Genomic DNA, 27,047 nt, shown 5'->3' on the forward strand with positions numbered 1-27,047 from the left:
GTCGTGGTATCGAGTAAGCCACTTATGTAAGGACAGCGTGTCTTCGCAGTCACCCCTGCCCTCCAGCCCCTTTTGTGCAGTCTGGCTGGAGCGGTGAGGCCTGACCTGGAAGCCACAATAAAGACTGTGATACATTTTCACACTTGTGATGCCTCAGCACCATTTTGAATACAAACCTAACGTTCTCAGGAGGCCAGAATTAGGGCTCTCTCTCCTTTGGCAGTTTGCAGTTATGCACCCTCAGCCCTTCACGTGGGGTGTCTAGCGCCTCGTGCCTGGTAAGCACTTCTGCTGCCCTGCCTGCCGAGCTTCTGTCTTACCTGCATGGAAGTCACAGCTAGGCTGCAGTGACCCCATACAACTGCACCTCACTTCTCAACTCAGTTAAAACTCTGTGAGAGCCGGGCCGTGGTGGTGCACGCCTTTAATCCCAGCACTTGGGAGGCAGAGGCAGGCGGATTTCTGAGTTCAAGACCAGCCTAGTCTACAGATTGAGTTCCAGGACAGCCAGGGCTACACAGAGAAACCCTGTCTCGAAAAACAAAACCAAAAAAACCAAAGCAACAACAAATAAAAATTCTGTGAGAAACCTGTTTGGACCTCAAGCCAGCTCTGCCCTCGGCTGTCTCCACCTGCATGGAGTGTGTGTGTGTGTGTGTGCTCCTAATGGATCAATGTCTCTCCTCTAGAAGAGTGACTGACCCTGCTTCCTGTCTCTTCGTGCGGGGGGGGGGGGGGGGGGGGAGGTCATTCTAATGGTGACCAAGCCTCCTTCAGTTTTCCAAACAGGACAATAGAACACCTTGGGGACCCCTCTGCATAAATCCCCCAATTGGAGACACGTATTTGGAATCTCCTGGGTGAAGCATAGGGTGCCCGGGTTCTCCCTAGACCTTGGAAGGGGAGAGCCGGGATCTTGCTTTAGATGGGGGTTGAGGGATCTTGGGAACACTGCATTAAGGGCCCAGTGAGCAGCGAGGCCTAGTGCTGTGCGCAGGTGCAGGCGGGCCGGGGCCGGGCGGGCGTGGGCGCCCCCTGGCGGCTATCCGAGCGCCTTTAAGCGGGGGCGACGGGCGCGTCAACGAGTCGCTGTAGCTACGGCCGCCGGGGCGGAGCCTGCGAGCAGCAGCTCCTGGACGCTTGAGCGCCCCGCCCCCGCGCGGGCGATGCCGAGCGGCGCGGCCGGCAGCGGGGCCCGGCGGGGCGCGCAGAGCAGAGGGCCGCGGCGCTGAGGCGGCGGAGCGCGGCCCGGCCATGGGCTTCCTGCACCAGCTGCAGCTGCTGCTCTGGAAGAACGTGACGCTGAAGCGCCGGAGCCCGGTGAGCGAGCCGCGCCCGCCCTTAGGGGCTCGCGGGGCGCGCGCCCAATTTGCCGGTGCGCTCCCCGCGTGCACGTGCAGTGTCTAGGCGCGCGCAGACCCCGGGAGGGCGCCACCGGAGACCCTGGGTCGGGCCGGACGCTTCCGCGGGCTTCCGGGCCTCCGGCGGAGGGTTCGGCTGTGCCCTGGTCCGCTGACACTCGCAGCGCACGGCTGAGTCACGGGCCGGCGCCCTCCGCAGCGCTTTCTGGCAGGCTGGGGTGGGGGCAGGTGGTCCCTGGACTTGAGCTCGAGCTAGGTCCAGGTTCCTGGGACAGAACGCTAGCTGGGACACACCATTCAGCGTAGGGACTCCGAGCCCTGTTCCCGTCGTCTCTGGGGCCCCCATAGGAACCTGTCTTTTCCTTCCCTTTACTGATACTCTGCCCTTGGGCAAGCACCTTAGGCTGAGGCTGGTACCAAACAGCCTTCGCCGCCGCTGCTACCGCCCTCCTCCTCCTCTTCCTCCTCCTCCACCACCACCACCACCAGCAGCAGCAGCAGCCGCTACAGCAGCAGCAGCACCACCACCACCACCTTCTCCCTTCATCTCCTTTCCTAACCCATCCTGGCTTGTCCACAACCCTTACTCCTGCTGACTCACCCCTGGGGGTGTCCTTGTTGTGTGGACTCAACCTGTTAAATCCCAGCACCCCTTTCGTCCTTTGGGGCCAGTTTCTCCTGAGGCTGCTCTTCTGATTTCTCCTGCCTCAGGCCTCTCCGGGGGCTGGCTTCTGCTGAGCTGCTCAGTACCTGTCTAGGGCAGCTAGGACATAAAGCCTGTTAGGGTGGGAGTCCGGTTGAGGAGCAGGACCCTGGGCATGGATGGCGTTTGCAGTGGGTTTTCATCCCAGTCCCTGGATATCCGGCAAGGGCATCCAAAGAGTCCTGGGCCAGCCAGAATTGTCCGAGGGAGGGCCCTTGGGATTTTCCAGGATGGAGACAAGAAAGTGCAGGACCTAAAAGAAGGACCTTAACCAGCTTGTACCCAGAGACCCCTTGGGCAGCAGCACTCCTCCTGTGTTCTTCTTTTCGTACTTTAGATTCATAACAAGAAACTCTAGTCTGTAGGCAGGGTGGGTAGCAGTCATCACCACAGCCTGGCAGGATTCCTGTGGGCACCTGGCCCTGGACTGGGTACATTCTCTGTTCTGGTTGTCTGGGACTGGCTCGTGTGGGGTCTGAAGGCACAAGCCTGGGACTATAGCTTTGAGTCCTTAGGGGGAAGGGACAGAGTGAGGATGTATGTAGGCGTGCCTTAGTGCTAGTCCCACGTTGCTTGTCAGGAAGACCCCTCAGGGCTTGGGAACAGAGGCTAAAACACAGTTCCTGCACCAGAGGAGGCCCACACCAGGGTGGACGGAGAGTGCAGGGATTTGACAGTCAGCTGGAGGCGCCCATTGCCTTTTTCCTAGGCCTGGCCCCTGCTTGCCTGCTAGGTGGGGTTCATCTGTAGGGCTTTTCTAGATTCCCACGTTTCCACATTCCCAGAGACCCATTAGACCACAGAGGAGAGCCTTAGCCCATGGGAGAGCCAGTAGCGACTGGCTTCTTCCAGGCAGACAGTCTTCGCTGGTGTCAGGGGTGCACCCATGCAAAGCTTATGATTGAGGGCCTCAGGACTTCTACCCTGCCTGCTTCCTTCGCCCAAGTTCTACCCTGCCCGGCTATAGAGTTGCACATGGGACGTGGGTCCACCCTGGCACCCTTAGGAGGGTCACCAGTATTGAGCAATTGCGGTGGAAGCTAACATCACATTTGGGTATCACCTACTACCCTCCCCAACCTCCATCACAGCAAGCACAAGGCTGCACAGGCCCAGGGTGAGCATGGAGATACTGGGGCAGTGTAGAAGCATGAGACTTGTCTTGAGAGACAGAATCCCTAGGTCACCTGCTGTCACTCAGGTAAGCCAGGTAGCGCTGGACCTGTGCTGTGAGCCTGTAACCAGATGCCCCTCTGTTGCCCTCTGCCTCCCAGCTAGGACTCTTTCTCCCAGCAGCTCCTGCAAAGCCGTTGCTATAGTGATAGGGGAGGCAGCCTGGCCTTGCTGCAGTTACCAGGGCGGAGGTGCCCAGGGCAGGGCAGATGTGCCTGTGGTAGGGCTGTCTGCTGAGCGGTGCCTTGCCACTCTGTGTGTGTAAAGTGCAGTGTCCTGCAGCCCTGAATGTATACACCACCTCTTCAGTGGGCCCTGAACTCCATCCTGGCTGGAGAGGAGGTGGAGGCTGGCACAGGCTGAGGCGGTGAAGGGTATAGACAACACAGCAGGGTGTTCTGGATCACAGAGGGCTATTGTCAGTACAGTGGGCACAGCCAGGGACGGGCTGGGCACGCCCACACCACTCCTGGGCGGGGCTTCAGATGGTGATGAGGGTGAAGGAGACCTGAGAGCTAAGAGCCGTGGAGGACGGCTGCTTCTGTGGTGGTGGGGCCCCCTTCCTAGGATCTTAGAGGCAGGAGCTCCCGGGTGTATTTCCTGACCTTCCTCCCAGAGCTAAGGTGGGGGCAAGAATAGGTAAAGGCCTTTGTTTTCCAGATGGCACAGGAGGTGAGGGTTTGGCACTTCTGGCCTACCTTGGCAGCCTGGCCCTGAGACGTTAGGGCAGGAAAAGAGGCTTTTTGACGCAAGGACCGTGTTGGCCAGAGGCTCAGTGCCCTGGTCACTTGCAGGGCCTGGCTTACACTAGGCCTCATCTCTTGAGTCAGGGAGAAGATGAGTTGAATACATGAATGGGTCACAGTTGACCACAAACTGGCTGACTTTTGACCTCTTCAGAGGGCAGGTGACCCATGGTTTGACAGGCGTAATCTAGGGGCCCCATTTGGTGACACCACATAGCATTCAACATCTTGGTACACTTGGCTGGACCTGAGAAACCTGTGCTGACCCTTTGTGGCCACTGGGTGCACGTGACTGGGCTGGTCCTTCAAGGACATCAGGAGAACCTAGGCCAGCACAGGTTGATCGTGTCCAGCCCTGGGCAGGCAGTGGACAGAGTGCATGCCCTCATGTGCCCACCCTTTCCAGTGGGTCCTGGCTTTTGAGATCTTCATCCCGCTTGTCCTCTTCTTCATCCTGTTGGGACTGCGGCAGAAGAAGCCCACCATCTCTGTGAAGGAAGGTGAGGTGTAGGCAGAGCCTGGGCTCGTCGGTGGGCGGGGAGGGATGAGCATCCTCTATGTGCACGAGTCAGCCTGAGTGTGTCCCCATTTCCAAGACTCCCTGAGGCCACGGCCCCAGGGCCTGCTCCCGTGTGGTCCTGGCCACACATGGCTAGGTTATGGAGGCCGTGGCTGGCCGTGGCGCCCGTGAATGATGGAGTTGCCTGTTTCCAGAGGGCAGGCATTCACTAGTCTCCTCTGTTCTGTTTTGACCTGCCCCCACCCCGCATGGTCTCTTGTCCTCCTCGGCCCGGCCTGCATGCAGTCTGTAAGTGAGCGGCCATCTCCTTGCTGGCTCAGATGGCAGCCATGGGTGGCCTGGCGGGCCCTCCTGGTGCGCTTAGGCAGCCCTCCTGCTTGCATTAACAGCCTCCTAGCAGCTGGCTCCTACAGAAGCCACCGCCTGTGCTCAGGGAAGGCTGGCTTATGACTCAGGGTGGTGGGCTGGGATACGGGTGGTGGTGGGCTGTGAAGGGCCAGGCCACGTTGGCCATAGCTGGTGTCCTGGTCAAGCCACTGCAGTGACTTCTTGGCAGGTCATCTGTGAGGCTGCCTGGTCATGCTTTATGAGGGTGGGCTAGCCTGAGATGAGGTTGTGATGGCCTGCAACTTTTCCTTCAGACTCCTCAGGGCTATTGCACTCACTCTGCTAACCAGTTGGCCTGAGAGGTCAGAGGTCACTGCCAACGGGGCACCTCCTATGCTACCTCAGTCTCTGTTGGAAGGGGAGATAGTTGGGACATTTGGACACTGTACAGGCTAAGGAGTGATAGGCTGGGCATTACAGGAGAGGGGATGGCAGGTGGCCCTCTGACCTCTGACCTCTGACCTACAGAGTCATTTGCCTTAGCACAGCTTGGGGCCAGGCGCTCTGTGCCCCAGCCCTAGTCTGCCTGAAGCCTCTCGCCCTTCCTGACTGTCTCTGAACATCTCTTGGCCCCGTCTCCCTCATTCTTGATCCCACTAGCTTTCTACACTGCAGCACCGCTGACATCAGCCGGCATCCTGCCCGTCATGCAGTCGCTTTGCCCTGATGGCCAGCGTGATGAGTTTGGCTTCCTGCAATATGCCAACTCCACGTGAGTGCCCTACCCCATACCTTGGAAGGCGGGTACTGCCCCCCACCTCTACCCCCTAGCAATAGCTGATGTCTTGCGACGTTCCAGGGTCACCCAGCTTTTGGAACGCCTCAACCGTGTAGTGGAGGAGGGCAACTTGTTTGACCCAGTGCGACCCAGCCTGGGCTCAGAGCTCGAGGCCCTGCGCCAACGTCTGGAGGCCCTCAGCTCAGGCCCTGGCACCTGGGAAAGCCACTCAGCCAGACCTGCAGGTGTGCCCTGCATGGGGATGGCTTGTGGTGGGGAGGGCCTACGTGCTGCTGTCACTGGAAGCCTGCCTATGGCTCTGGGACCTTGTGCCTGCACCACATTGTCCCTTACCTGTATGCTTGAGACGGGACCAGTGCAGTGCTTGGTGGCTCTGCTCGCAGTCTTATCTGGGACATTTTAGCCCCAGCTAGAGCTGGCCCTCAGTCCCATCCTCCTGCCTGTCCAGTTTCATCCTTTTCTCTGGACTCGGTGGCCAGGGACCGGAGAGAGCTTTGGCGTTTCCTGATGCAGAACCTGTCACTGCCCAACAGCACAGCCCAGGCCCTCCTGGCTGCCCGTGTGGACCCGTCTGAGGTGAGGTGGGGCTCCCCCATGACCCCTGGTTCCAGTGGGGAGAGCACTGCAAGTGTGCCTGAGCTCCTCTCAGGGCTCCAGACCCGCTGCTGAGCGGACCCTCACAATGCAGGTCTCTCGCTTGCTTTTTGGTCCTTTGCCTGACCTGGATGGAAAGTTGGGTTTCCTCAGGAAGCAGGAGCCCTGGAGCCACCTGGGTAGCAATCCTCTGTTCCGAATGGAGGTGAGGGGCCTGACCGTGGGAGGGGGTGGACGGAAAGCTCTTCCTTAGTTACACATACATTCTGGGGATCTGGTGTGCATGGGAAAGTGGAGGCTGCACAGCGACTCAAGTGCTCCCCAGCACAGAGCCAGCACGGTGAATGGTCACAGCGCTGTGCTGCCTTAGGTAGGGCCTTGCTCATGTCTTGGTGTGTAAGCGTTACCAGTCCCCTGTGCCTCGCCCCCAGGAGCTGCTGCTGGCTCCTGCACTTTTGGAACAGCTCACATGTGCCCCAGGCTCTGGGGAGCTAGGCCGGATTCTTACCATGCCTGAGGGTCATCAGGTAGACCTTCAGGGCTACCGGGATGCTGTCTGCAGTGGGCAGGCTACAGCTCGTGCCCAGCACTTCAGCGAGCTGGCCACTGAGCTCCGGAACCAGCTGGACACCGCCAAGATTGCCCAGCAGGTGAGGCCCTGCCTGCCAGTTGGCCAGCAGATCTGTTGACCAGCCTGGAGGAGGTGCTGGGGGTGGCTGTAGCCCGAGCATGGGAGAGACTCCTGCTCGCAGGCCGTGCATGGGGTGGCTTGTCATTGAGCAGTCAGCACCGTCTACATGGTCGCAGGCTTTGGCCCTCGCCATCTCTCAGCTCAGGCTGTCCCTCTAGCCCTCCCAAACTGCGGACCCTCCCTCATCTTCCCCAAGCACCGTCCCCTGCTGATACCCCCGTCCCACTCTTGATCTTAGTTACCTCCCTGAGTCACCTCCAACCGAGTTTCCTAGCCTGCGTTTTCCACATGCCTGGTCTTCCCCTCAGCTGGGCTTCAATGTCCCCAACGGCTCAGATCCCCAGCCACAGGCACCGTCCCCACAGAGCCTGCAGGCACTCTTAGGGGACCTGCTGGATGCCCAGAAGGTTCTGCAGGATGTGGATGTCCTGTCAGCCCTTGCACTGCTGCTGCCTCAAGGTGCCTGTGCTGGTCGGGCCCCTGTACCTCAAGCTGGCAGCCTGAATGGCCTGGCCAACAGCACTGGGACAGGCGCGAACGCAGGCTCCAACACCACCGTTGAGGAGGGCACCCAGTCACCTGTCACCCCAGCCTCTCCCGACTCTCTGCAAGGCCAGTGCTCAGCCTTTGTGCAGCTCTGGGCTGGCTTGCAGCCCATCTTGTGTGGCAACAACCGGTAGGTCAGCAGCACAGAGATAGAGGGAGGGGGAGAGGCACGGGGTAGCGGGGAGTTGAGCCGTCACTTGACCCTTTGCATAGACTCCATTCTGAAGGTCCATCTGCTCTCTGTCCCGACATTTAAGTCCATTCCATGCCTGACCTGACCCCCGCCTTAGCCTGTTGTTCTTCTGTTCCTAACCCTGCCCTGTGGCTCACGTGGAGCCATCACTGACCTGACAGCCCTGCCCTGCTCCTGGTCCTTTGTCTTTGCCAGAACCATTGAGCCTGAAGCGCTTCGGAGGGGCAACATGAGCTCCCTGGGCTTTACAAGCAAAGAACAACGGAACTTGGGCCTTCTTGTGCACCTCATGACCAGCAACCCCAAAATCCTGTATGCACCAGCGGGCTCTGAAGCTGACCGCGTTATCCTCAAGGTGTGTGGGTCTGGCACATTGGGTCATACGTGTGCCTGTCTCCCCAGCAAGAGCCTGCATGAGGGCCCTGCAGGCCCAGGACTCTGTAGGATTGCTAAGAGCTAGGCTTGACTTCTGAAATCTAGGCACTGGTGTGCCCGGTGTGGCGAGCTTTAGGGTTAGAGGCGCAGTGGCACCTGGCAGCTTTTCTGTTGGGAACTCCTGAGAGTTTCTGCCGAGATGAATTGGAAAGGCTGGCTGGTCTGGCTAGAGTGTCCCTCATTCCTCACCGTGCTGACTGAGCCATGGTGGTTACGTTCAGAGACACCCCTCCCGTCCCACACACCAGTAGTAGCATCAAATGAACAGGGTCCATCTGGGGCCTGGGGAGAGAATTTGTTAGGATGTAAGGCAGGGCTGAAAGTGGGTGCGGAAAGCCCTGGACCGTGGAGGTTTCTTTGGGGGAAATCATGGCTAGACATCAGGCGCTCTAGGGGCCTGTGGGAGGGTATGAGGAAGGAGCTAGGAAGCATGTGTGTCTGCTGTGGTGGGATTCACACACGGCCATCTTTGAGGATTATGCAGAAACTGGGTAGAAGTTTGGCCTGAGTAGGGGTAGTAGTTGGGTTGGTCGCTGGGCGTGTGAGAGAGTGGAGGGCTCTCAGACTGGCTTAGGTCTCTCCTCGAGCCCTTTGCCCCAAGCTTTCATTCTCTGCAGGCAAATGAGACCTTTGCCTTTGTGGGCAACGTGACGCACTACGCCCAGGTCTGGCTTAACATCTCCGCAGAGATCCGAAGCTTCCTGGAGCAAGGCAGGCTGCAGCAGCATCTGCACTGGCTGCAACAGGTGCTGTGGGTGCAAGGTGGGTGGGCACCTGTGGTGGGCTCTGCAGCTTGCAAAGGTCCGAGCCACACCTGAACTTACCCCTCTGCTCAGTACGTAGCTGATCTTCGGCTGCACCCCGAGTCAATGAACCTGTCACTGGAGGAGCTGCCGCCTGCTCTGCGCCAGGACAACTTCTCACTGCCCAATGGCACCGCCCTCCTGCAACAGCTAGACACGATAGACAACGCAGCCTGTGGCTGGATCCAGTTCATGTCCAAGGTGTGCTGGGAGACCCCGACAGCCCCTCCTCCCTCAGGCACTGTCAGCCAGCTCCAATGATCGCCGCTTTGCAGGTGAGTGTGGACATCTTCAAGGGATTTCCCGATGAGGAGAGCATCGTGAACTACACTCTCAATCAGGCCTACCAGGACAATGTCACAGTGTTTGCCAGTGAGTCTCTCTCCCTCCTCCCACAAGGTCCTCTGTCTCTGACGGACCTACACTCTCATCGGCAGAGTCCCACCTTATCCCTACCGTGTCCCGTTCCCTTCCAGTTCCTTGGCCCAGACCTTCCCCAGTTCATGTCTTCTCAGGTCTCTCCCTTCTCCCTGGCCTGCTTCATTTTGCTCCCACACTCCACATGCTGCCTCTCCCTCTGCCCTGCGCTTCAGTCCTGTTCCAGCTTTCTATCCGTCCCATTTCCACTCCGGGAGGGCTCACTTCACAGTGTCTCCCACCCCTTCTGTGCGGACCCTCTGTGTTCCCAGGCGTGATCTTCCAGACGCGGAAGGATGGCTCCCTTCCTCCACACGTACATTACAAGATTCGCCAGAATTCAAGCTTCACCGAGAAAACCAACGAGATCCGCCGTGCTTATTGGCGTCCGGGGCCCAACACTGGCGGTCGCTTCTACTTCCTCTACGGCTTTGTCTGGATCCAGGGTGAGGTGCTGAGCCCGGATGGGATGAGAGGGGGCCTGGCTTTGCCCTGACACCACCTCCAACCCACAGACATGATGGAGCGCGCCATCATCAACACGTTTGTGGGGCATGACGTGGTCGAACCTGGCAACTACGTGCAGATGTTCCCATACCCCTGCTACACCCGTGACGAGTGAGTGCCCGCCTACAGAGGCTCGGGGGTCTCGGGCCCAAGCTCCACCTCACACCTGTTTCCCCTCAGCTTCCTGTTTGTCATTGAGCACATGATGCCACTGTGCATGGTGATCTCCTGGGTCTACTCTGTGGCCATGACCATCCAGCATATCGTAGCCGAGAAGGAGCACAGGCTCAAGGAGGTGGGTCTGGGCGGCCGCAGTCGCCCCGCCCCGGCAGCGGGCCTTGGTGGGAGGAAAGGCAGTGCAGCCGTTTCCTCTGGTCCCCCGCCCGCCCACAGGTGATGAAGACGATGGGTCTGAACAACGCGGTGCACTGGGTGGCCTGGTTCATCACAGGCTTCGTGCAGCTGTCCATCTCCGTGACAGCCCTCACGGCCATCCTCAAGTATGGCCAGGTGCTCATGCACAGCCACGTGCTGATCATCTGGCTCTTCCTCGCCGTCTATGCTGTGGCCACCATCATGTTCTGGTGAGTGCTGCAGGAAGCGGGGAAACCACTAAAAATAGGCAGCTCTCAGAGCTCCTTTGGGCTCCACAGGGGCAGCCCGAGCCAAGAGCCAGGGGTCTCGGGGCTAGCAGCGATGTGGTCTTCCACTCCAGCTTCCTGGTGTCCGTGCTGTACTCTAAGGCCAAGCTGGCCTCAGCCTGCGGAGGCATCATCTACTTCCTGAGCTACGTTCCCTACATGTATGTAGCGATCCGTGAGGAAGTGGCCCACGATAAGATCACGGCCTTCGAGAAGTGCATTGCGGTGAGGTTTGTGGCCGGGCAGGGCCAGGACAGGGTGTCTGTTTCCAGCCCACTTACTGACGACACCCATCTCCCTTCAGTCCCTGATGTCCACAACAGCCTTTGGCCTGGGTTCCAAGTACTTCGCACTGTATGAAGTGGCAGGAGTGGGCATCCAGTGGCACACATTCAGCCAGTCCCCAGTGGAAGGGGATGATTTCAACCTGCTCCTCGCTGTCACCATGCTCGTGGTGGACACAGTGGTCTATGGCGTGCTCACTTGGTACATTGAGGCTGTGCACCCAGGTACAGGCCCATCTATGGAGGGACCAGGGCGGGACGAGATCACTGGGCTTCTGCCTTCCTCCGGGTGGTATCTGGCCCTTGTGGTGGACAGCTGTCCGCTCCAGGCCCTCCGTCGGCTCTCCCTCTGACCCCCAGGTATGTACGGGCTGCCCCGGCCCTGGTACTTCCCGCTACAGAAGTCCTATTGGCTGGGCAGTGGGCGGACGGAGGCCTGGGAATGGAGCTGGCCGTGGGCACACGCCCCACGACTCAGCGTTATGGAGGAGGACCAGGCCTGTGCCATGGAGAGCAGGCACTTCGGTGAGGCTAGGGGTCAGAATGGTGACTGGGGTGGGTGCTGGGTTTTGGGGTCTGGGCTGGCTGCCCTTGGTGCTGCCCCCATCCTGCTGACCCAGCTCTGGAACAGAGGAGACCCGAGGTATGGAGGAGGAGCCCAGCCACCTGCCCTTGGTCGTCTGTGTGGACAAGCTCACCAAGGTCTATAAGAACGACAAGAAGCTGGCCTTGAACAAACTGAGCCTCAATCTCTATGAGAACCAAGTGGTCTCCTTCCTAGGCCACAACGGGGCTGGCAAGACCACTACCATGTGAGTGTCCGGGGACCGGGGGGAGGGTTTAGCCAACAGGAGGATGAGGGTCCCTCAGGATATGGGGGATTGTGACCCCACTTTCCCCGCTCCAGGTCTATCCTGACGGGACTGTTCCCACCCACGTCGGGCTCAGCCACTATCTATGGGCACGACATCCGCACAGAGATGGACGAGATCCGCAAGAACCTGGGCATGTGCCCACAGCACAACGTGCTCTTCGACCGGCTCACCGTGGAGGAGCACCTCTGGTTCTACTCACGCCTCAAAAGCATGGCGCAAGAGGAGATCCGTAAAGAGATGGACAAGTGAGCGCGGGGGTTGGGGGCAGGGGACGCTGGGACAGTGGGCACGTGGGTCTGCATCCGCCCCAATGCTGGCTGGGCAGGCCGGCGCTGGTCCAGGGCCCCCCAGGCTGGGGACAGCATCTAGTCTGGAGTAGGGGGCAGGTGTGGGGAGGAGCTCCGGCTTGTCCCTAGCTTGGCAGAGGCAGCCTGGGAGCCCAGATGGGCCTTTCATGGGAGAGTTGTGCTGTGGGTCTGTAGACAAAGGTCTTCCCCAGGTTCCTCACATAGGGTCTCGATGAGAGCGACAGGACACGTTTAACCTTGTTGTTTGTTAGTTGTCCATGCGGAAAATGGATGCACAGCCCCTTTCTCAGGGTCTGACCCGAGATTAAATACCTTTTGCAGGGAGAAATGTCTGGGAAGGGAAGCTAATTGGCTAAGCCCTCTGAGCCTCTAGATATCTCAGTGAGGAAAACTCTGTTTTAGGCCTACGTGACCATAGGACACAGTTCTTTTATGTGAGAAGTGTGGCAGGTGTTCCAAATCAGGAGTCTGGCAGGGAGCAGGGCATCACCTAAGTCTCAGGGGACTATCCACTGAGTCTCCAGGTCTCAACCGGCTCTACCCACCAAACTTCCTAGTGTGGTTTTACGTCCCTCGAGAGCACGGTGTCAGGGGTGTTGGACGTGAGCAGAGGCAGGTGCTGTGGATGCTGGTGTGGAGTTCAGGGGAAGGAGTGAGGACAGGAGAGGTGAGAGCTCTCTGCGGTCCAGGCTGCCATCGCCTGGTCTTTCACCTTCCCATCCACTGCCCTCCCGCCGGGCCACAGGATGATCGAAGACCTGGAGCTCTCCCACAAGCGGCACTCGCTGGTGCAGACACTGTCTGGAGGCATGAAGCGCAAGCTCTCTGTGGCCATCGCCTTTGTGGGTGGCTCCAGAGCTATCATCTTAGACGAGCCCACGGCTGGCGTGGACCCCTATGCTCGCCGTGCCATCTGGGACCTCATTCTGAAGTACAAGCCGGGTGAGCAGGACGGCAGGCTGGCCGTGGCGGGGGCAGGTATCTCTGCCTGCCCTGTGTGCCCCCTTACCGTGGTGTCTGCCCGCCTTAGGCCGCACTATCCTCCTGTCGACCCATCACATGGATGAGGCCGACCTGCTGGGGGACCGCATTGCCATCATCTCCCACGGGAAGCTCAAGTGCTGCGGCTCTCCACTCTTCCTCAAGGGCGCCTATGGTGACGGCTACCGCCTCACACTGGTCAAGAGGCCTGCAGAGCCTGGCACCTCCCAAGGTCTGTGCTGAGACTACATGAAGCAGCCTCTGGTCCTCCCTGCCCCACGCCTCCCTCCCTCCCCAGGAGAGGGGCAACCTTAGCCTCTCTTCATTGGGACCTGACATCCGGTGGACGTGGGATACGTCTGAGCCTCATCTTGACTTGCCTGCCCACCAAGGGTCCTTCTTCCTCAGCCTCTCATGAATGCCCTTCTGCTCCCACTTCCTTCCCAGAGCCAGGGCTGGCTTCCAGCCCCTCGGGCCGTGCCCAGCTGAGCAGCTGCTCGGAGCCGCAGGTGTCCCAGTTCATCCGCAAGCATGTGGCTTCCTCCCTGCTGGTCTCGGACACCAGCACTGAGCTCTCCTACATCCTGCCCAGTGAGGCCGTCAAGAAAGGGGCCTTCGAGCGCCTCTTCCAGGTGTGAGGCCTGGGCACGGTGGCTGGGAACGCGAGGGGGCTCTAGAGAAGATGGGCGTGTCGTCCCCCCACACTCCGTGGTCCTGGCCTCACCCAGTTTCTTTGCAGCAATTGGAGCACAGTCTGGCTGCACTGCATCTGAGCAGTTTCGGACTGATGGACACAACCCTGGAGGAGGTGTTCCTCAAGGTATCTGAAGAAGACCAGTCACTGGAGAACAGCGAGGCCGGTAAGAGAGCCCAAGGCTGGCGATCAGTCCAGTCTGCCCACAGAAGGGCCTGGGGACATTGCTTCTCCTCGGTCTCTGGCTGCTGGGTCAGTATAGGTTCGTGGTGGATGGTATGTTAGCTCTGCCTACCTGTGAACAGGTATGTGAACTAGAGGCTGGGATCAAGGCAGAGCCTGGGGTCGTGAGTGGGCACTAGGGATTGTGGTACTAAGATGGCCTGGAGGCCCGAGAGCCTTGGCCCGAGCCCTCCCTCCCTCCCTTACCTAAGTCTCTTTGTTTGCAGATGTGAAGGAGTCCAGGAAGGATGTGCTGCCTGGGGCAGAGGGCCTGACAGCTGTCGGGGGTCAAGCTGGCAGCCTAGCTCGGTGCTCAGAGCTGGCACACTCACAGACGTCACTGCAGTCTGTATCCTCTGTGGGCTCTGCCCGCGGGGCTGAGGACGCCAGCTACTCCGACGGCTACGGTGACTACCGTCCCCTCTTTGACAACTTGCAGGACCCAGACAATGTCAGCTTACAAGGTGGAAGCTAATGGGGAGGCTGGGGAGGGCCCAGACGGGGGCGAGGTTCTGGCTACTCACCCCTGCCTGTCCGCACAGAGGCAGGAATGGAGACCCTGGCTCAGGTGGGCCAGGGAAGCCGCAAGCTAGAGGGCTGGTGGCTGAAGGTTCGGCAGTTCCATGGGCTCCTGGTCAAGCGCTTCCACTGTGCTCGTCGGAACTCTAAAGCCCTCTGCTCTCAGATCCTGCTGCCTGCCTTCTTTGTCTGTGTGGCCATGACCGTGGCATTGTCTGTCCCTGAGATCGGTAAGGCTGCCTGGCCCATGTGGGGTGGAGCGAGGCTACTATCTGACCCTTGGGTCTTGGCTTCATTTTCTTCCCAGCCCCCTGGATAACAGCCCTCCCCTCCTCTCACACTCTGAACCTTACTCCTGAGTAGATCTGTCTCCCGAGGAGTCATACCCCACAAGCTCCGCCCTCTCTGTGTTGGGGCTGGGGGCTGGCATCAGGTAACTGCAGTCTCCTCAGGTCTCCATGTTCACCCACCAGGTGACCTCCCTCCACTGGTCCTGTCACCTTCTCAGTACCACAACTACACCCAGCCCCGTGGTAACTTCATCCCCTATGCCAACGAGGAACGCCGGGAGTACAGGTGAGGCCGTGGGCTGGGCTGCAGCACAGGACAGGGCACAGGTAGAGACCTATGGCCCCTGACCTACTGTCCTGTCCTCAGGTTACGGCTGTCACCTGATGCCAGCCCCCAGCAGCTGGTGAGCACTTTCCGGCTGCCCTCTGGTGTGGGCGCCACTTGTGTGCTCAAGTCCCCTGCCAATGGCTCCCTGGGGCCCATGCTGAACTTAAGCAGTGGAGAGTCCCGCCTGCTGGCTGCACGGTTCTTCGACAGTATGTGCCTGGAGTCCTTCACACAGGGGCTGCCACTGTCCAACTTCGTGCCACCCCCGCCCTCGCCCGCCCCTTCCGACTCACCCGTGTCCCCAGATGAGGAGTCACTGCAAACCTGGAACATGTCCCTGCCACCTACTGCCGGACCAGGTACTACCTCAGGGAAGGCTCCTGGGGGTACAGGATGAGCGACCCATCTTACTGTGCTACACTGTGCCCACAGAGACGTGGACGTCGGCGCCTTCTCTGCCACACCTAGTGCGTGAGCCCGTCCGCTGCACCTGCTCTGCACAGGGCACAGGTTTCTCATGCCCCAGCAGTGTGGGTGGACACCCGCCCCAGATGAGAGTGGTCACAGGTGACATCCTGACTGACATCACTGGCCACAATGTTTCTGAGTACCTGCTCTTCACCTCCGACCGTTTCCGACTACACCGGTGAGTTGTCCTGGAGAGGCCATGAACAAGGGGTGCCTGGCAGATGGCTGCTGAGCCTCAGTGCCCTCCTGCCTGTCGCGTGCAGATATGGAGCCATCACCTTTGGTAATGTCCAGAAGTCCATCCCAGCATCCTTTGGTGCCCGGGCCCCTCCTATGGTGCGGAAGATTGCAGTGCGGAGGGTGGCCCAGGTAGGCCGCTGCCCTGGGGTTTTGGGCACCTGGTCCTAAGCTTAGTGACTCACGGCTTGTGAGCCTCTCTGAGTCCCTTGCCCGTCCCCAGGTGCTCTACAATAATAAGGGCTACCACAGCATGCCCACCTACCTCAACAGCCTCAACAATGCCATTCTGCGTGCAAACCTACCCAAAAGCAAGGGCAATCCAGCAGCCTATGGTGAGGAGAGTCAGGGTTGAGGATGGGAGGGGATGCGGCTGGGCCAGAGTGGTGCCCGGGCCTAAAGCCACCCTCGTGTGTGCAGGGATCACCGTCACCAACCACCCGATGAACAAGACCAGTGCTAGCCTCTCCCTGGATTACCTGTGAGTGAGGCAGACCGCCGGGTGGAGGAGGAGGAGGGGCAGGACCACTCGGTCCTGACACCCCTTGGAACTGAGTGCTGTCCCCTTGTAGACTGCAGGGCACAGATGTGGTCATCGCCATCTTCATCATTGTGGCCATGTCCTTCGTGCCGGCCAGCTTCGTGGTCTTCCTTGTGGCAGAGAAATCTACCAAGGCCAAACACCTGCAGTTCGTCAGCGGGTGCAACCCTGTCATCTACTGGCTGGCCAACTACGTGTGGGACATGGTGTGCCCCGCATGATCCCTCCCTGTCCCTGACTCCTGTCCCCATGCCCGCCCAAGTCTCACCCTCCACCTTCGCCTCTGCAGCTCAATTACCTGGTCCCGGCCACCTGCTGCGTGATCATCCTCTTTGTCTTTGACCTACCGGCCTACACGTCACCCACCAACTTCCCCGCGGTGCTCTCCCTGTTCTTGCTCTACGGGTGGGTGAACTGGGGAGGGGTGTGTGTGTGTGTGTGTGTGTGTGTGTGTGTGTGGCCGGGCGGGGGGTACCCTGTGACCACAACTGTCCATCCACAGGTGGTCCATCACGCCCATCATGTACCCAGCCTCCTTCTGGTTTGAGGTCCCCAGCTCAGCCTACGTGTTCCTCATCGTCATCAACCTCTTCATCGGCATCACGGCCACGGTGGCCACCTTCCTTCTGCAGCTCTTTGAGCATGACAAGGTGAGTGTGGGGGTGAGTGGGCAGCAGGGTGTGGCCTGGCGGCGGTGCTGAGGCCCCCGGCTGCCCCCAGGATCTGAAGGTTGTCAATGGTTACCTGAAACGCTGCTTCCTCATCTTCCCCAACTACAACCTGGGGCATGGGCTCATGGAGATGGCCTACAATGAATACATCAACGAGTACTACGCCAAGATCGGTGAGTCTGGCTGGCGGGGGCGGGGTGGGGAACAGTGCAGCCCTTCAGGGGCCACAGAGTGGCGTGCCTAGTCCCTGACTCCAAGAGCGACTGGGACTCTTGAGGCTCTCAGGCCCTGAACCAGCGGTTCCACAGGCCAGTTTGACAAGATGAAGTCCCCGTTCGAGTGGGACATTGTCACACGTGGACTGGTGGCCATGACAGTCGAGGGCTTCGTGGGATTCTTCCTCACCATTATGTGCCAGTATAACTTCCTGCGGCAGCCACAGTGAGTGGAGCGTGTCGGGTGACACCAGGGACCCTCGGGAGGGTAGGTGGCTTGACCAGGCCCTGCCAACTTGTCTGCCCTAGACGCCTGCCTGTGTCCACTAAACCTGTGGAAGATGACGTGGATGTGGCTAGTGAGCGACAGAGAGTGCTCCGTGGTGATGCCGACAATGACATGGTCAAGATCGAGAACCTGACCAAGGTGGGCGCTGAGCTGTGGGAAAGTAGGAGGGGTGTGGGCCGGGTAGTGGATCCCAGCAGTGGGGTGAAGTCAGGCCAGCAGGAGCCTCACCCTGTGCTGAGTGGGAAGGCTCTTTGTCCAGGTGTACAAGTCTCGGAAGATTGGCCGTATCCTGGCAGTGGACCGCCTGTGCCTGGGTGTGCGCCCTGGAGAGTGCTTTGGGCTCCTTGGTGTCAATGGTGCAGGAAAGACCAGCACCTTCAAGATGCTGACTGGGGATGAGAGTACAACAGGTGGCGAGGCCTTTGTCAATGGACACAGGTGGGGTTCCTGTGCCCTGGATACACACAGGGAAGCATGGATGTGCGTGCCTGTGTGTAACTGCTTCCAGGTGTGCAGCTGCTGGGGTTAGGGGTGAGTGGGTGAGACCCCACCCCTCAGGGCCTGAGGTGTGTGTGTGTAGATTTAAGAGTGTGGTGACCGTGACCCCAGGGTTCAGGAGGGGAGGTGTGGGTGAGCATATTGTCCTGGGAATTGATCACCCTCTGTCCCCAGTGTGCTCAAGGACCTGCTCCAGGTACAGCAGAGCCTTGGCTACTGCCCGCAGTTCGATGCCTTGTTTGATGAGCTCACGGCTCGCGAGCACCTGCAGCTGTACACTCGGCTGCGTGGCATCCCCTGGAAGGATGAGGCACAGGTGAGGTGGCAGGAAGCAGCTGGTGGGTGTCCTGGGGTGCACGTGCCGTGGTGTGTAGGCCGTGGGCCGGGGCTGGTGGGGGTCCTGTAAGTGAAGCCCATACCTCGCTTGGCCCTGCCAGGTGGTGGCGTGGGCCCTGGAGAAGCTGGAGCTGACAAAGTATGCAGACAAGCCAGCTGGCACCTACAGTGGAGGCAACAAGCGGAAGCTGTCCACAGCCATCGCCCTCATTGGGTACCCTGCCTTCATCTTTTTGGTAAGTCCGAGGGGTCGGATTCCTGGCCAGCCGAGGAGTAGGCAGGTCGGTGGGCTGTGTCTCCGGCTGAACTGACCCCTGCCCTAGGACGAGCCCACCACCGGCATGGACCCCAAGGCCCGGCGCTTCCTGTGGAACCTCATTCTGGATCTCATCAAGACAGGACGTTCGGTGGTGCTGACGTCACACAGGTGTGCCCCTGCCCCGCCCCTCCGTGGGCCTCTGGCAGCCCCTCTGGTGCCAGCCTGTGCTGTCTGTCCACAGCATGGAGGAGTGTGAGGCGCTGTGCACACGGCTGGCCATCATGGTGAACGGACGTCTGCGCTGCCTGGGCAGCATCCAGCACCTCAAGAACAGGTGAGCCGAGCAGGGGTGCAGAAGGCGGGGGAGCCGTCAGACCACGCGGGGCTCCCCGCCACACCTGTGTCCCACCAGGTTTGGGGACGGCTACATGATCACTGTAAGGACCAAAAGCAGCCAGAACGTGAAGGACGTGGTGCGGTTCTTCAACCGGAACTTCCCAGAGGCCATGCTCAAGGTAGGTGCGGTTAAATGGGGTAAGGGTAAGAGTTGGTCCTGCTCTGACGGCCCCTGACCGCCACGGTTCCCTGATGTCCTCCAGGAACGGCACCATACAAAGGTGCAGTACCAGCTCAAGTCGGAGCACATCTCGCTGGCCCAGGTGTTCAGCAAGATGGAGCAGGTAGTGGGTGTTCTGGGCATCGAGGACTACTCAGTCAGCCAGACCACCCTGGATAACGTGAGTGTGCTGCGCAGAGCTGCGGCGTGTCCTCTTGGATTCGCCTGCACCCCTCACGGGTGGCCCACCCACCTGTCCACAGGTGTTTGTGAACTTTGCGAAGAAGCAGAGTGATAATGTGGAGCAGCAAGAGGCTGAGCCCTCAGCCCTGCCGTCCCCCCTTGGGTTACTCAGCCTGCTGAGGCCCCGCCCTGCACCCACGGAGCTCCGGGCACTGGTGGCGGATGAGCCCGAGGACCTGGACACAGAGGATGAAGGCCTCATCAGCTTCGAGGAAGAGCGGGTGAGTGGTCAGCTACACCGCTGCTCAGCGAGAGAACTAGCTGTGGCCATGTCTGCTCTCTGCCGGGCGGGGGAGCAGAGGCGTCTGCATGCTGAGGCTGTGAGTGGATCTGGGGAAACTGGAATGGGCAAAAACCAAATGCAGAGCCCAGAACACACTGCAAGCTTTGAAGATCCCAGATCAGCCGTGGGGTTACAAGAAACCAGAGTCTAGGGAGAGTGACTACCAAACTGGCCAGGAGGAAGAGACACCAGAGAGCAGTGGGGAGAGGATGCCCGGGAGTGCCAGGCCCCAGCGAGGCCAGCTACCATGAGTATCCTCACGTCCCACTGGGGTGCTGAGATGCCTTCCCAAGCCCAGTTTGTCTGCTCTTCCCCAGGCCCAGCTCTCCTTCAACACTGATACTCTCTGCTGACCATCAAGAGTCACATCAGGGAAGCAGCTGTGGGGCAGACGTCAGGCGGTGGCCGAACCCACAGTCACATGCCAGGCCCTGGAAAGGCAGGTTCAGGACCAAAGGGCTCCGCCCTCCTCCCAATGACCATCCTCCCCCAATTGTGCCAAAGGTTGGCCTGGCCCTGGGCTGCACATACCCACACCCTGCTTTGCCTTAAAGCCTTGGGTCCTGGCCCAGCCCCTCACCCTGCCCAGCACCATCCACCTTCCCAGGTGACGTGGGCTGCCCCGAGTACCCTGTGACCCTTCTCTGCAGTGGCCGAGAGCCTACCCAGGCCAGCATCTCACACAGCTGTCTTTTCATGGACACCCTTGACTGCAGTTGGGGCGGGGCAGCTCGCCTACTTATTTTGCTTTAAGAGCCTCCCTCACTCTGCTGTTGCGAAGAAGTTAGGCTACCGTGGGAAGCCATGGATGTGGCTGTCTCAGCCCTGGTGGAGTGGCAGGACTGGCGAAGCTGGGCTTGCTGGCTAGGTGAGGGGCCGACGCTCCCTCTCTACCCCTCAAGCTGCCTTTGCTCTCCCGTCCGGCTTGGCCGTCCTTGGCCCCATGTGGGGAGTAGGACCTTGTATATAGCACACAGATGTTTGTTTTCAATAAATAAGCAAAAAGCACTTGTGGGCGCCTGTGCATGTGGCGGAGGGGTGGTGAAGGCAGGCCCACTGGCTTGGGGACAGCCACCCGGTCTGACTGTACCGACTGTGAAGGGAGAGGCTGCTCCAGATGGGAAGATCCATCCTCCTTCCCCTGCCCTGCCCACCCAGCCCAGACCCCTGTTCTGTGGGTGGGTCCTAAGTGGACTTAGGAAGGGGTAGAGTACTACAGTTGACACTACTGTTCTCTCTCAGGCTGCTTGTCCCTTCCCCGCCTCCCCCACTAGGCCTAGCACCCACTGGGGTCCGAGTGCCTACAAGGAATTTCCTGAAGGTGGTGGGCCGATGCTGGTGGGTGTTGAGTGAGATCAAGTCCACACCTCACGTTGGCCCTGCTGGGTGGTGAAGTGGACCATGTAAAGAAAGGCCCTAAAGCACAGAGCTTAGGAAAACAAGATCCAGTGGGAAGTAGGGCCAAGAAAGCATGGCCGGTTACAGTTCCCAGAGGCTGGTGCCCCAGTCAGTGAGCTGAGGTTTCCCTCACTCTGCTTCACTGAGAAGCAGAACGGGAGAGAGAGGGTAGGCATGCTAAGAATTGGGGGTGTGGGCTTAGTGGGAAAGAACACTTGGTAGTCTGGTAGAGGGTCGGGATTCAGTCTCCAGCTCCCATGTTGGGTAGTTCATAACTGCCTGTAATTAACAGTCCCAGGGACCTGACACCTTCTGGCTTCCACAGATACCCACACTCACACATGCATATGTGGTATATATTCACAGATAAATGCACACACATACACAAATTAAAATTCATTTAGGAGTTCGAAGAGATGGCTCAGTGGCACTTCCTGATCTTCCAGAGGACCTGAATTAAAGCTCTCAGGTCACACAACCACAATTCCAGCTCTAAAGCATCCTATGTCCTCTTTTGGCTTCCTCGGGCGCACATCCACACAAATTAAGAATAAATCTTAAGAAACAAACCTAAAATACTAGGCTGTTGGCACAGGTCTGAGATCCCAGCTATTGGGTACTGATGCAGGGTTGCTTCAAGCACACCAGGTTTACAAAGTAAGGCAATGTTGTCCTGGGCCACTTCGTCTCCTGCCTTAAAAAGTATACTGGCACGGTGGTACATACTTAATCCTAGCACTCTGGAGGCAGGGGCAGGTGAGTGCAAGGCCAGCCTGGTCTACATAATGAGACCCTATTGCAAAATAGCAAACAAAAGTAGGAAGGGGATTGGGAGCACAGCTCAGTGGTGGAGCACTTGGGTGGAGCACTTATCTGAGATTCTAGGTTCAATCTACAATAACTATAAAACAAGAAATGCGTCAGACACCAGAGGAATGACTCCTGAGGTTGTTCCCTTGCCTGCACACATACAACAGGAGCCTGAGTTCCAGAAGAGACTTCAGAGCCTGGACTTCTGGGGCCCGGTGAAGCACACTTAATTCCTCCCCTACAGACAGGACATGGATTTGGATGAAGTGCTTTTACCCTTCTGAGTTTGTGATAATCCTAAGGTGTAACCTCACCATCTTAATTTTGAAACCTCCAGAACAGTTGCAAGAAAAGAACAGTGTGTACCCCACTCCCTCTGCACAAGCTCATGGTTTGGAACACGCTGTTTTTGTTTTTTCAAGTCAGGGTTTCTGTGTAGCACTGGCTGTCCTGGAAACTGATCTGTAGATCAGGCTGGCCTTGAACTCAAGAGATCTTCCTGCCTCTGCCTCCCGAGTGCTGGGATCGAAGGTGTGCATCACCACACTCATCCTATGGCTGTTGGCACAATTCTTCTTGTGCTAACCCATCAGAAATAAGTAGCAGCTCAGAACTAGCAGCTACACCCCCCCAAGCTGTTTCTGCCCTGTCCCCACAGTTTCCTGACCACCACATGCAAGGACCTCTCTCTGGAACAACACAGACCCAGTGCTGTCACCTTGGACCCTGAGGCGTTTTCTACATAGCCTTTGATAAAGCTGTAGGACGCAGGAGCTGAGGGCACCACCATCCCCAGCTCGAGCTGAGGAGGCTGAGGAGCTAAGCAGGGCCGGAAGGAAGAGAGATCTGAGTGGCCATGGACCAGAAGCTTCTGCCACATGGGCAGCCATAGGCTACGGCTGAGGGCCAGTTGGGGCAAACGTGTACAGCCTGCAGGGCTACAGAGCGATGTCACTATTGCCCTTAGCCTTACTTTGTCACAAGATACCCATCAACAGATCAGCCTATGGCAAAACAGCTGAGCAGTTCCCCAGTGCCCACCAAGGCCATGGCCATTGGAGACAGCCTGGTCTGCATCTGGGACTAGGAAGGATTCACTTTCAATCTGGTAATGGTGAAGGTCTGTTGTGACCCTGCAGTGCTAGGAAGGGAAGGACAGCTAGGGGTCCTAGTTAGTGTTCTACTGCTGTGATAAAAACTAAAAATCCCTCAGGGAAGAAAAGGTGTATTTTGTTTTACACTTTATCACTGAGGGAACTCAACTTGCAGGCAGGAACTGAAGCAGAAGCCATGGATAAACACTGCTTCCTCACTTCCTTTCTGCCTGCTTTCTTATACAATCTAAGAGTACTTGCCCTGGGAAACACCACCCACAGTGGGCTGTGCATGCCCTCTATCAATCATTAATAAAGAAAAATAACTGGACTGGAGAGATGGCTCAGTGGTTAAGAGCTCTGACTGTTCTTCAAGAAGTCCTGAGTTCAATTCCCAGCACCCATATGGTGGCTCACAACCATCTGTAATGGGATCCAATGCCCTCTTCTGGTGTGTCTGAAGACAGCTACAGTGTGCTCATATAAATAAAATAAGTATTAAGAAAAGAAGAGAAAATGTTCCACAAACTTGCCTACAGGCCAATCTAATGGAGATACTTTCTGAATGAGGGTCCCTTTTCCCAGATGACGCTAGCTTTTGTCAGGTTAACAAAGAACAAACCAGTGCATTAAGTTGGTGGAAATACCTGTAATGCCAGCACTCAAGAGCAACAGGAAGAGGGTCAGGAGTTCAAGGCCAACCTGGGCTACGTAAAACTCTGTCTAAAAACAAAAACAGGAAAGCACGAAAAAAGAAAAAAATCTGTCTGTGGCCAGTGAGAGCAGCTGCGTCTCTGCAGAGATGTTTTTGTCCCTGCCCCTAAGCCAGGGCAGATTTGACAAGTGCAGAGATTTGAGTGGGTCAGATTATTTCCTGGGTCAGATACAGTTGGACATCTTTTGGGAAGAATACTGTGGGCTATGATATGCCAATGCCAGGAGTCCTGGTGAGGGTTGGTTGGTCTCAGAGTCTGGGAGGGCCTTCTTTCAGGACTGAGACAGTGAGGCAGTGGCCCATTGCCCAGTTCTTGTGATTACTTCATTTTCTGCATGTGTCAGTTGGCATTCTCGCGGAATCCTCTTTTATTTAAAATAGTGCCACTGTGATCAATGCACTTAATTTTTTCCTTAGTGTGTGTGTGTGTGTGAGTGTGTGTGTGTGTGTGTGTGTGTGTGTGTGTGTGTGAGAGAGAGAGAGAGAGAGAGAGAGAGAGAGAGAGAGAGAGAGAGAGAGAGAGTATGTGATTGTGTGTGCCGAGGCCTGCACATCCCATGGTTTTAGAGTTGTTTATATGTCAGCCATCAGCTCCAGACATCAGAGGCAGGTTTTAGGCTTGTGTTTGAATGGCTAGGGCTTTTGACCATTAAACCATCCCTTGCTGGCCATTGATTTTTATTGTTGTTTGTTTTTGAGACAGGGTCTTTGTGTACAGCCTGTTTTCCAATCGCTGGGGTTATAGGCATAATCCACCAGGCCTGGCTTGGCTTGGTCTGTGTTCCTGTGTCCTGCCCTGACAGTTTCAGAGCTGCCCCTGCTTTCTGGACACCACACAGATAGACCTTCCTCCCTTCCCCTCTGGGGCTTCTCTAATAACTCAGAGGGCTGGGGACCCATGAACTGCTGGTAACTTGATTCTTGATGTGGGCTCCTGATGGGTCTCCTTCATAAGACTACAGATTCTACTTATGAGGGCCCCACCCTTACACTCAGATCAACTCTGATCAGCCCCACCTCCTAATCCTGTACCATGACTATGAGAGTGTCAACACATGGATCCTGGGAGATGTGACAGTTTATGGTAGAATTCTTTGGGGGGATCGAGGATCTGCTACTGCTATGCGAGTGTCACCACACCTAGGGACTTTCTACAGGCAGAGCTCAGAAACACCTGAGCAAGTCCTTACCAATACTCCAATGTACCCCAGCCCCCTCACCCTATTCCCTCACGAGACTGTGTCTCCTTTCATAACAGAGCTGCCAGAGGAGAGGCACAGTGGCATGCACCTGTAATCACAGCGCTTGAGAAGTAGAGGTAGGAGGGTCAGGAGTTCAAGGCCAGCCTGGGCTACACGAGGCTGTATCTTTAAAAAAACAAAAAACCACCAAAAAAAAAAAAAAACATTGCAACTTTGTACAGGAACAGGATTTCTATAAGAGACACTCTTGAGTGTGTCAGGAGTGAAGTGTACAAGGAAGGAGACATAAGCCAGTCTTTAGTCTGTCAGCTCCCAGAGAATACTCTATATGTTTGAGAGATTTCAGGGTGATATCCTATGGCCTGGTAAGTCATGGGTTCAGCTAAAGCAGGTGTCAGTATTTTGGAAGGTGGGGTACTGGTGGAATTGGGGTTGAAGTGAGGACCTCACACATTAGGGAATTGTTCTACCTCTGAGCTAGCTCTACCCAACCCACTTACTTTGTTAGAGACAGAGCATCACTGAGTCACCCAGGCAGGCGTTGAAGTTATGATTCCCCTGCCTCAGCCTCCTAAGTAGATGTGGAAGCAGCCTGCATCACCAGGCCTGGCTCTCTTCTCGTTCTTTTAGAATATTTACCACCACTAGAAATGGTGGCGCACATCTTTGGTCCCAGCACTCAGTAGGCAGAGGCAGGCAGATCTCTGTGAGTTCTAGGCCAGCGTGGTCTACAGAACAAGTTTCAGGACACAGAGAAATCCTGTCTCAAAACACAAAACAAAACAAAAAATTCGCAGGTTGGAAAATGCACATGTTTTGTGTGGACAGAGCAAAGGTTGGTATCTGTTCCTCCTGGCAGAAGTTACCTACTGAGGTTGGCATCTGTTCCTCCTGGCAGAAGTTACCCACTGAGGCCTCTTGCTCACAACGAGCCAATGGAACCTCGTGATCTGCAATGCTAACCATGCTTTTTCTCAGGTCTCTGTGTTCTTCATTTGTATTGGTTTGTTGTTGTTACCATACAGAGAGGAGAGATTGGGCTTAGGGCAGGCTGGCTCCGCTAAAAGCCTGAGGAAAAACGCCCTCCAGGCCCTTCCCCTACTTGTAGACTTTGCTGTACACTGATAATTTGTGGACCATAGGTGTGTCACCGTGCCCCCTCTGCCATAATGTTCACAGGATATGCTGTGCACACGTCTCTGGGTTTCAAATCTCCTCCATCCCTTTTATGGTACTGAGGATCAAACATAGGGAAAACTCCCCTTTTGAAGCTGGGCAGTGGTGGTGCATGCCTTTAATCCCAGCACTCGGGGAGGCAGAGGCAGATTTCTGAGTTCGAGGCCAGCCTGGTCTACAGAATGAGTTCCAGGACAGCCAGGGCCACACAGAGAAACAAAAAAAAAAAGAAAGAAAGAAAGAAAGAAAGAAAGAAAGAAAGAAAGAAAGAAAGAAAGAAAGAAAGAAAGAAAGAAAGAAAGAAAAGAAAAGAAAGAAAAGAAAGAAAAGAAAGAAAAAAGAAAAAAAGAAAAAAGAAAAAAAGAAAAGAAAGAAAAAAGAAAAAGACAAAACCACCTCCCTTTTGAAAGGACATAGTCATTTTGAATTAGAGCCTACTTGATGGTCTCATTTATAATTTGATTGCCTCTTCAAGAACACTATCTCTACCCCCCTCCCCCAAAAATCACAGATTACATTATAACAAACCTATAATGCCAGACTGTGTTGGCATGAATATGTGGGCCCAGCTCTTGTCCATTCCCTGTGATGGTACCCTGGGGGACACAGTCCAGCAATGTAGTGGTGACCCTGGATGTAGGGAGGCAAACTGCAGAGTGCAGGGGGCTATGGGCATGGGAGCAGAGCACCAACGGCTCCGGGACCGACAGGTCGTGCCCACAGCAGACCGACAGGACGTGCCCACAGCTCCCTGGAAGCAGTAAAGAGCTGGCCGGCCGGCGTCACTCTGGTTTGTTTCTTAAGATATGTTTCGTTTCTTTCTCCCTAAGTCACTGCTCATGCTGTCTGTCCACTTTACCCCTTTCTTGTGGATTTGTAAGGGCAACTTCGCAAAAATATATAAAAGCGGCATGTCTGGTGACCACTGGCAGTCGGGAGAGGCTTCAGAGGCCGCCCCACAGTGAGGATTTGTCGTCTGCAAAGGACAGAAAACCACAAAACAGAAAGCTGGCCGTGTCAGTAAGAAGTCAAAATAAAACTGGCTCTAGGGTCAAGAGTTGGATAGAGGAGGAACCAAGTCTCTGGCACAAATCCAGGC

General features: G+C 57.0%; 1 protein-coding gene across 3 annotated transcripts; it reads left to right on the top strand.

The window, feature by feature from the left end:
* The first annotated feature begins 1,137 nt into the window (after nt 1-1,137).
* Abca2 (ATP binding cassette subfamily A member 2) lies at nt 1,138-20,561 on the top strand. Of its 3 annotated transcripts, none has more exons than XM_052181826.1 (48): nt 1,138-1,320; nt 4,390-4,483; nt 5,491-5,602; nt 5,690-5,853; nt 6,078-6,205; nt 6,318-6,428; nt 6,655-6,873; nt 7,223-7,590; nt 7,849-8,008; nt 8,706-8,834; nt 8,925-9,092; nt 9,167-9,263; nt 9,581-9,754; nt 9,824-9,926; nt 9,996-10,110; nt 10,209-10,399; nt 10,531-10,681; nt 10,761-10,965; nt 11,101-11,265; nt 11,372-11,552; nt 11,648-11,860; nt 12,669-12,865; nt 12,954-13,136; nt 13,352-13,536; nt 13,644-13,764; nt 14,048-14,284; nt 14,363-14,569; nt 14,813-14,915; nt 14,997-15,316; nt 15,390-15,603; nt 15,689-15,794; nt 15,886-15,997; nt 16,083-16,143; nt 16,235-16,409; nt 16,493-16,608; nt 16,706-16,853; nt 16,924-17,047; nt 17,183-17,315; nt 17,399-17,516; nt 17,638-17,816; nt 18,051-18,192; nt 18,314-18,448; nt 18,536-18,639; nt 18,713-18,805; nt 18,884-18,986; nt 19,071-19,208; nt 19,291-19,491; nt 19,871-20,561. In XM_052181826.1, the coding sequence occupies exons 1-48, from the start codon at nt 1,255-1,257 to the stop codon at nt 19,904-19,906; spliced, it is 7,305 nt and encodes a 2,434-aa protein (XP_052037786.1). In that variant the 5' UTR covers nt 1,138-1,254; the 3' UTR covers nt 19,907-20,561. The 3 variants fall into 3 exon arrangements, with proteins under 3 accessions (XP_052037786.1, XP_052037787.1, XP_052037788.1); XM_052181827.1 differs by having other exon boundaries at nt 14,048-14,227; XM_052181828.1 differs by lacking the exons at nt 1,138-1,320; nt 4,390-4,483; nt 5,491-5,602; ... (1 more) ...; nt 6,078-6,205; nt 6,318-6,428 and having other exon boundaries at nt 6,671-6,873; nt 7,153-7,590.
* The last annotated feature ends 6,486 nt before the right edge of the window (nt 20,562-27,047 follow it).

Source organism: Apodemus sylvaticus, chromosome 5 (genome assembly GCF_947179515.1).
Source record: "Apodemus sylvaticus chromosome 5, mApoSyl1.1, whole genome shotgun sequence".
Taxonomy (NCBI): domain Eukaryota; kingdom Metazoa; phylum Chordata; class Mammalia; order Rodentia; family Muridae; genus Apodemus; species Apodemus sylvaticus.

Excerpts from the sequence above, each read along its gene's own strand:
- Abca2 (XM_052181826.1), top strand. The coding sequence starts at position 1,255 with ATGGGCTTCCTGCACCAGCTGCAGCTGCTGCTCTGGAAGAACGTGACG. Across the intron at positions 4,484-5,490 it reads CACCATCTCTGTGAAGGAAG|CTTTCTACACTGCAGCACCG; the intron begins GTGAGGTGTAGG and ends TGATCCCACTAG. Across the intron at positions 17,316-17,398 it reads AACTTCCTGCGGCAGCCACA|ACGCCTGCCTGTGTCCACTA; the intron begins GTGAGTGGAGCG and ends TGTCTGCCCTAG.